General features: G+C 42.1%; 1 protein-coding gene across 1 annotated transcript; it reads left to right on the top strand.

The window, feature by feature from the left end:
* Window positions 1–458: 458 nt before the first annotated feature.
* On the top strand, window positions 459–9,074 carry pkmb (pyruvate kinase M1/2b). Its single transcript, XM_014975124.2, has 11 exons — window positions 459–549; window positions 1,607–1,785; window positions 1,857–1,948; window positions 4,314–4,445; window positions 4,525–4,711; window positions 5,090–5,360; window positions 5,449–5,599; window positions 5,905–6,057; window positions 6,729–6,895; window positions 8,470–8,651; window positions 8,748–9,074. Exons 2-11 carry the CDS (start codon window positions 1,635–1,637, stop codon window positions 8,852–8,854), a joined length of 1,593 nt encoding a protein of 530 aa, XP_014830610.1. The 5' UTR covers window positions 459–549; window positions 1,607–1,634; the 3' UTR covers window positions 8,855–9,074.
* The last annotated feature ends 249 nt before the right edge of the window (window positions 9,075–9,323 follow it).

The following is a 9,323-nucleotide window of genomic DNA, read 5'->3' on the forward strand; positions in this document are numbered from 1 at the left end:
TTTTTCCTTTCTTTCTATTTTTCATATTTACATTTTCTTCGCTGAATAGCATCTGTAAGAGCTTTTTAAACTTTCTATTTTAAATGTTTACAAAGTAAGTTTAGAGGGCTAATTTAACCAGTTTTAGTACATTTCATGGACGAAAAAATGCGCAAGCAAAGAGAAAAAATAAGGATATTTGTTTTAAGAATATTACACATAATCAGGTTGAAGATTAAACGACTTTAAGAACTGTTTCTGCACCAGTATAATGATCTGATTGGCCAGGCGAAGAGAAATTGCACCTGCGCTCCATCCGACTGAATATTTGGTTAACTTTAAGGCTTTATTTAATAAAATAACATAACATATAGAACACCAAACGTCATGAGTGAAGTTCGTCCACTTTAGAAGATCTGTGCAGCTATCTGGTCCCCAACCGTCGCGCCCGGGGTGTCCGGTGGCAGAAGCTTCTTAATGCGCACAAGAAAGTAGTCCCTGCTGGAATAAAACGCGGGCGCTCCGGCAGGGAGGGTGGCGCCTTGGTCCCCTGCAAAGTTCACCCAGTAGGTAAGCGAAATTAGGGTGCCTTGAAACATACTAAACAGCGCGGTAATATGCTGCTTTGTGTTAATTTATTGTAGCATTTACATTTTTATTTGCACTTTTTTTGGCTTGTTTTCATTTTACAAACGTTGACATAACATCTTAGTTTGCGTCTTTATTAATTAAATAATAAAAATAATTATTCTTTAAAAATCATCTAACATCTGCGAGTTTTACCTGCTGCTCCGTAAACTACGGCATCCATCTGGATATTTAACTGTTATTGGTTCATATATTTTTAGTAGTGACCTTTAGCAAACCTGTTGACCCAACATGTCAGTTACTTTGATAAATAGGCTCCTTTAACGTGACAAGATACAGTTTATTTTATTAGATATGTTTCATGGTAGATTACATTTACATGATCATTTCCAAGAGAGAAAATGCTGATGATAGGAACATGTCAGCCATTTAGCATTGCAGCTTAACTCAGCGGAGGATTTTCAATCATTATTGCACCTTAGCAGCATAAAAACTGCCTATGTTTGTCCCTTGGTCCTGTTTTGTCTTAAATATCACTGAGAGACAGGAAATCAGGGGCGTCCTGTATTTTTCTGCCTTCTACAGAAGCTATTTTATGAGCTTCTGTTAATCTGGTGCTTCAAATAAGAACTAAATGTTATCAATAATAAGAGAAAGTAATTTTTAGGGACAGGTTTTCCATGTTTCATCTATTGTTTCTGGTTGTTTGCAGGCCTTGTTTTTAAATGCAAAGGTCATGCAGGCACCTGTTCAAAAGCTGAACATTGTGTTCTAACCTTTAGCAATGAAAATAAAAAATAATAGATAGACATCAGATTTTATTATATTAATCATGTTTATTTGTGTAGCACATTTCAGCAGCTTTATGTATCAGACATTACTGTAAGAATCCTTTACAAACATTCCTAAAAAAGACAAAAAGATATTTCTTAAGACACAAACAAGATTAAATTAAACAGAAAATTCAAATCAACAACTTACAAATATTACGAAAACATGTTGGTCACCTGTCCCATCGCTCCTTCCTTTGTGTCGCCAGGACGATCCCTGCAGACTCCAATCCAAACATGTCCAAGCCGAAGGACGCTGTCCCTACCATCATGCAGACCCAGCAGCTCCCCGCCGCCTTGGCCGACACTTTAATCGAGCACATGTGCCTGCTGGACATCAACTCCGAGCCGGCCACGTCTCGCAACACCGGCATCATCTGCACAATCGGTCAGACAAACCACCGCAGCGCAGACTCTCCGTTCATTACAGCATGTTAACGAGCCTGCTCTGTTACGCAGGACCTGCCTCCAGATCCGTGGAGATGGCCAAAGAAATGATCAAAGCTGGGATGAACGTTGCAAGAATGAACTTCTCTCATGGCACACATGAAGTGAGTAAAGAAGCAGCGAGACGTTTGCAGGCCTGTCGCCTTAAGCATTACCGGACGATAAGTCGTCCCAGAAGTTACTACAATAAATGGTAATATTGTTTTGAGACCATTTTTAAGTTATGTAATGGTAATGATGGCATAATAATGCAAGAAAAGATTCTCAAACATCAATAAACTTTAAAGTCTAATAAACATTGAACACTTGAGCCAGAAGACATTTTAAATGTCTAAAAATAAATAAAGAAAACAACAGAAACAGCAAATAAAATTAATAATAAAGTCTCTGCAAACAACATTGCCCTTCAACAAATGGGTTAGATGAGACCAAAACACCAGAATGAAGAATTTTGTCATCCAGGTTTTGGTAGAAAGAGAGTAAAGAGAAAAACAATAAATCGTGCAAATTAAAATTATTGAGCTCAGTTTAATTCATCGTGGGATTAAATGATTTATTGCTGCTTGTGACAGATACATGTCAGTATTGATTTACTATCATATTTTAAAGCTAAACACTGATAAAACAGTGCAGCAGCAGATTGAAGCTCCATGCATGCGTTTCACTGAATCAGGCTGGCATTTGTCCCGCCGCCTGCTAACCGTTGGTTACATGATCTCAGAGCTCGTAGTTGACCCTTCAGCACTCCGCCTGTATCCTAGGATAAAAACTCTTTGGTTGATCAGCCGCTGACCTTAACTCCCTGACACTTTACCTTTAAAAGTCACGACCCCGCTGACTGTCACCTGAGCGGACGTCCAGAATCATGACTTGGAGCTTTACAAGTTAACTGCAGCCCTTTCAGTAACACAGGTCAGACCTGATGGATTGAATTAAAAATATACATATATATATACACAATCTTCAGTTTAGTGAATAATAATAATGACAAATGACAACCAAATGATTCGTTTTGAGGGGAGAGGGAAAATAGACGTGACCTCTGTCTGGTTGGTGTGGCAGTTGTCAGCGCAGCTATAAATAGGAACACGGCTCACAGCAACAGTGGGAGCGGAGGGCATGTAGAGAGGGAGCAGCAGGCTGCGCTCACTCTTTCTCCTCTAAGATTTTTGCTTGTGATACTTTAATTTGCTTGTTGCCATTTTTTCCAGTTGTACAGCAGGAGTTGAAGTGATGCAGCTCAAAGTGCGTATTCAAAGCACAGCTAGGCTGAAGGTCCTGCGCTAAAAATATGCTGCTGCTCTGCTAGCTCTGTTTTTAGTTTGTAGCTGCCTGACAATGTGGCCACCTGTTGCTGCAGTTTACGCTTTGGGAACGGGACACGATTCCAGATGAGTTTTTGTCTGCAGAAATAAAACTCGGTGTTTTGAGTTAGTTAAAGACTGTTTTTTAGCTTTACGTCATGTTATAATGTTGTTCCCTGGAGAGTTGCTTTGATTATTTCATACATGTTTGAGAAATCCTTTAATCTCCATGGCAACCATTCAGCTGTTCACAACGCCTAGGTGGACCTAGCCCCGCCTTCGAGACACAGCTCCTCCTCAGAGCTGCAGTTTCCAAGCTTCCTCCTCCACAACTCGGCTCCTTCAGACTAGCCAGCAGCAATTAGCAAACACCTGGTTGAACTTCGCATCAGCTGGGCTCATTGTAGCAGCGACTTTTCAGTGCAACGCTGGTAAAAACATTAAGAGAGGAGGTGGTGACTTCCTGAAGGTGGAGTTTCAGAAAGATCTGGCCCAATTTTAAATTACAAAGTCAAATTTGTTTTTAAGTAATATTTGATATAGAGGATTTTTATAACAACTCAATTTAACATAGTTACTTGGCTGTGTTATAAAATGACACCAAGGTGGCTGGAAAATACATAGTACTGCCCCTTTAAATTTAAATCCACCCACTGCAACAACACAACGTCTCACCAAGTATTTTTGGTGTAGTTTCTATTGCAAATATCTTAGTGGACTTGAAACAAGACAAAACCAACATACAGATAACTTTTCAACAATAATATTAGCTTGTTTTAAGTCAATGTTTTCTTAAAATTGCTGAAAAAGTTCTAGTTCCTTTGGCAAATTATTTCACTTATAACATGGAAAACATGTCTTGTCATAAGTGAAATAATCTGCTAGAGGAACTGGTTGCTAGGCGACGTCCTGTCTTGGCTGGTTGCCTGGTAACCTCTGCCACCTAGCAACAACTAATCTGACAGTGGAACAAACATTTTTTCATCAATATTAAGGAATTATTGGCTTAAAATAAGCTCATGTTTCTTGCTGAAAAGTTACTTTTCAGTTAGTTTTGTCGTATTTCAAGAAACTAGAACCAAAAATACTTGGTAAGATTTTGTGTTTTTGCAGAGTAGAGCTACAGAGATTTGAAGGATTATTGTGACATCTTTTTGTTTCTCAGTACCATGCAGAGACCATCAAGAATATCCGCGAGGCGACCGAGAGCTTTGGGCCCGGATCTATCGAATACAGGCCGGTGGCCATCGCTCTGGACACCAAGGGACCAGAAATCAGGACCGGCCTCATCAAGGGCGTGAGTTCCTGCCAAATTACACGAGGCAAGTGTTTGATTTATGGAGGACTACTGACTGTAATGGCTCTGTTTTTATCAGAGCGGCACTGCTGAGGTGGAGCTCAAAAAGGGCGAAACCATCAAGGTCACGACAAACGATCAGCACAAGGACAACTGCGATGAGAAAACTCTGTGGCTCGACTACAAAAACATCATCAAGGTGGTGGAGATCGGCAGCCACGTCTACATAGACGATGGTCTGATTTCACTCGTGGTTAAAGAAATCGGTAAGAGCAGAAACAAACAGCTACTCTTTGTTCATTTAGAATATTCTGCAAAAGTAATTTTACCCCCAACCTTCACATTTTGCCACGGTGCAAACACAAACTTCACAGTATTTCTAGGGGTGTTTTACGTGACAGACGTTCACAAATCTCACAAATGGTCTCAAAACAATGTTATTGTTTATTGCAATAACTTCTGGGACAATTTATCGTCCAGTAACATTCCTTGTTGTCGGAGGCCCATGCGCCTCTGGAGCTTTGTGTTTGCATTATGACAAAATGTGGAAAACTTCCTCTGAGAATCGACAGTGTTATAAAACATGTTGCGTCGCTGTTTTTATTCTCCTGGATCTCTGTCTTTGTGTTGGGTGTTATCCAAAGGAAACGACTACCTGATGTGTGAGATTGAGAACGGCGGCATGCTGGGCAGCAAGAAGGGCGTCAACCTACCGGGCGCGGCCGTCGACCTGCCGGCTCTGTCCGAGAAGGACATCCAGGACCTGCAGTTCGGCCTGGAGCAGAACATCGACATGGTCTTCGCCTCTTTCATCCGCAAGGCGGCCGACGTTCACGCCGTGAGGAAGGTCCTGGGCGAGAAGGGCAAGGACATCAAGATCATCAGCAAGCTGGAGAACCACGAGGGCGTGTGCCGGTGGGCGGCGCTTCGTCCGTCCTGCTGAAGCTGCAGCACAGCGTTGGCTTCTGCATTTACTGAAGGTGTTTCTCATCGTTTCTGTCAGGTTTGACGAGATCCTGGAGGCCAGCGACGGCATCATGGTTGCCCGCGGCGACATGGGCATCGAGATCCCAACAGAGAAGGTGTTCATCGCCCAGAAGATGATGACGGGCCGATGCAACCGGATCGGCAAGCCCATCATCTGCGCCACACAGGTCTGCTTCTCTGCATGTCAACGTGCTGATATTACAGTAACCATGTAGTATAATTACTGTGCAACTGTAATAAAAATACTGTAAAACAGCAAGAAATTCACAGTAAAATTATAATAAAATTACACCAAGTGAGTTCAATAATTTCTATTTGCATAATTTATTGTTTTTTTTACTGTAAAGATTATAGCATCTGGCTGCCCTGCTGCCACTAATTTACTCTAAATTCTACAGTTACTTTTTTAAAGTGTGGCAGCTCGTGAAGTCAGACATGAAATGACACAAAGTTGGTTTTGGTTCCGGTTAAGATGCTGGAGAGCATGACCAAGAAGCCGCGCCCGACCCGCGCCGAGGCCACCGACGTGGCCAACGCCGTGCTGGACGGCAGTGACTGCATCATGCTGAGCGGAGAGACGGCCAAGGGAGACTACCCTCTGGAGGCGGTGCGCACCCAGCACATGGTGAGACCCGCTAGCAGCAGAGCTAACAGAGCACAGCGACTTCACTGGATCATTACAGTCTAGATTAACAGATTACAGGTTTCCTAAATTATTTATTCCTGCTCAAATAATTTCAGTCAGGAGCAGTAATGTGTCAGTCCAGTTTTGCATAATTTAATGTCAGAATAAATGTGGCAGGCTTCCAAAGTGGTAAGCTTCAAGTTGTATCATTATTTTGTTCTTGGTTTTGAATGCATGTTTTCTCTGTCCTACTGATTGCTTGTTTTCTTGTCTTTAAGACCCTGTCTGCAAGGAATGAACAAATCAAATAAAAAATATATAGTTAATTTGATACAGGTAATAAAATTAATTTTATTCAAGCAAATATATTAAGTTGTCATGTTAAACAAAGGTAAATAAATGTAATATAATAAATTAGCTACATTTTTTAAGTTGTAGTTGCATTCTTTTTTTTAGTGTAGATTTTTCCACAGTTGGTGTTTTGAGGACATTTAGGATTTTCATGCAGCCTGAATGAACATGAGTTTATCACTCCCACGTTATATTTATGACTTCTTCTGCCAGAATTGTTGGTTTATCTTTTTGTCCTCTGAATGCAGACCAGCTGAACCCAGCAGTGCGGCTGCAGCCCCGTTTACCGTTTTTATAAAATATCTGCTTCCTGCGTTCAGATCGCCCGCGAAGCCGAGGCCGCCATGTTCCACAGACAGACTTTCGAGGAGCTGCGACGCACCTCTCACCTGACCCGCGACCCCACGGAGTCCGTCGCCGTCGGCGCCGTGGAGGCTTCCTTCAAGTGCTGCGCCAGCGCCATCATTGTGCTCACCAAGACGGGCAGGTACGGGCAGCGCCGCTTCGCTCTCTGAGTCATCGCTTTGGTCCGCCGCCGCCGCTGCAGGCACTCGGGCTGCTGCGTTACGATACTTCTCCATCCCGACGCCTCCGCTTCCTTCTAACGCCGGCCTTCAGCTCCTCTGAAGTGTGCCAACTTTCACAATCTGCTTTCTGCTGGTGACCTTCTGAGACGTGAACCCTGACATTTCACAGGTTAATTTTAACTCCCTGTTCATTCCTCTCAACATGTGATACAGACGACGCGTCAGCTGGACCCACCGGATGATTATAGCGGCTTAAATACTTTAGCTTTCTGTTTTAACAATGGATCTCATGGCTGCTTCAGTGTGGAGGAGGAACTTTGTGTTGCTTCGTGGACGTTTTCCAGCTCAAATGATTTTTCACTCTGCAGCAGAAAAAAGCAGAGAGACAATTTAAAACAAGCAGAGAAAGGTGGAGAGGTAAAACGTCTAAAAATAACAATGTTAGAAAGACGCACCGATCCGATAACATCTGTACTGACACCGATATTTAACAAAGTCTGGTACCAATGTGACCAATCCATAAATACTGATCTCTTCAGTCTAATTCTATGCTTTATTATTTATTTTACGTTATATTTAAAATTCCTTATTGTGCTTTCTGAACCATTCGAAAAAAGATTTGTTGTTTATTTTAACTGTTGGACCAAAGTAGTCAACCTTTTGTTTTACTCAGTTTCTGTATTATTTATTTTAATTTTGCTGTTATGCTCCTAAAATTGCACAATTAGTTGATTTGTTTTTTACATGTTTGGCCAAACTTGTGAAGCTGTTGGTGTATTTAAATCACCAAATAAATTAGTAATTCGGCACATTTATATCTATGTTTTAAAGAAGAAATGTTTTAAATCAATTCAGCTGTTTTTCCTGTATTGGATCGGCCGATACGAAACCTCGGATATCGATATCGAAATCGGAAGTGAAACATGCTCCATTGTGGGGGAGGAACTCTGTGTTGCTTCATGGATGTTTTCCAGCTCAAGGTGGATCGGTGCATCTCTAACAGAAAGTCCTGCAGGTTCTGTCTCTAACAGCTTTCCCCTTTTAAAAATATTCAGACCATTTTTCTCTGCAGAATCACTCAAGTTAAGTTCAAACTTGACCAATTGAAAATATCTGACCATAAATGTTCAACTGGGTTTTAGTCTGAACATCTACTGTGGCTCTGGATGAATGTTTGGGCTTGTCCTGCTGGAAGGTGAAACATTTCCCCAGAATGAAGTTTAACAGAGGGACAACAAACATTAAATCATCAATGTCCAGTTGAGGCAGAATGAATTACATGAATTCAGCGAATACTACTAAAAATTTAATATTTAAAGTAATGTGGCTCTATACACCCAAACCCTGATCAAATATTTAAGCTCACTGTTGTCTGTGGCCTGTCTAGAGGGCAGTAATGCAGGCTGGATTTGACCCTCAGCTTGACAAAGAACAGCACAACCACAACATGATGCTGCCACCACCAGAATCACCGGTGTGTTCAGGGTTTTGGTTTCTCCTGCTGAGGTAACGAGCCGCTGCCTGCTCCCTGCAGGTCGGCCTACCTGCTGTCCAGGTACCGGCCCCGCGCCCCCATCATCGCCGTGACCCGCTGCGGGATGACGGCCCGCCAGGCCCACCTGTACCGCGGCGTCTACCCGGTGCTCTACACCAAACCCGCCAGCGACGTCTGGGCCGAGGACGTCGACCTGCGCGTGAACTTTGCCCTGGAAGTTGGTGAGCAGGAAATGTTGTGATTTTTTGTTTCAACGTTCAGCGAAATAATTTTCTTCTGCTTAAAATAATTTTCACCTTTTTTTTTTCTTTTTGCAGGTAAATACCGTAAATTCTTCAAGTCAGGTGACGTGGCCATTGTTGTGACCGGCTGGCGCCCCGGTTCTGGCTACACCAACACCATGAGGGTGGTGCTGGTGCCGTGAGCTGCATTAACCCTTCCCTCACCTTTAGCCCTCCTTCCCTCCATCTTGGACCGGTTTACCAGACGCAGATTCTCAGTAACGCCATGATTCCTTCCTCCAATTTGTCCAGTTTATTGTCTAAATCCTGTTTTGTTCTCTCCCCATGTTACATGTGGAACTTTAAGTTGATAAAATATTTTAAATTAATTGGCATGATAAATAAAAAGGAACTGTTGGATAAGATGTGTTTGTTTTACTCATATTTCGCCACCACTCACATAAAGTTTGAGTGAATTCAGACCAGAATGATCAAAGCTAAAGAACTGAATGGTATCTTATCCTAATTAACCTCTGAAGCTCCAAATTAAATACCTATTTACTTGCTAATCCACCACTTCTGACTCTGTGAACATGGGAAATAATTTTCTTTGTATCGAGTATCTGGCAGATTATAACTCGGGCTATTTTGAATTTTGGCAGCGAACAACCC

The sequence above is a fragment of the Poecilia mexicana genome, unplaced genomic scaffold, assembly GCF_051168715.1.
Source record: "Poecilia mexicana isolate PSO_F unplaced genomic scaffold, ASM5116871v1 scaffold_6, whole genome shotgun sequence".
Classification (NCBI taxonomy): Eukaryota; Metazoa; Chordata; class Actinopteri; order Cyprinodontiformes; family Poeciliidae; genus Poecilia; species Poecilia mexicana.

Coding starts and splice junctions, on each gene's coding strand:
- pkmb (XM_014975124.2), top strand. CDS start 1,635: ATGTCCAAGCCGAAGGACGCTGTCCCTACCATCATGCAGACCCAGCAG. Junction 4,712..5,089: donor ACTCGTGGTTAAAGAAATCG/GTAAGAGCAGAA, acceptor TGTTATCCAAAG/GAAACGACTACCTGATGTGT. Junction 5,600..5,904: donor CCATCATCTGCGCCACACAG/GTCTGCTTCTCT, acceptor GTTCCGGTTAAG/ATGCTGGAGAGCATGACCAA.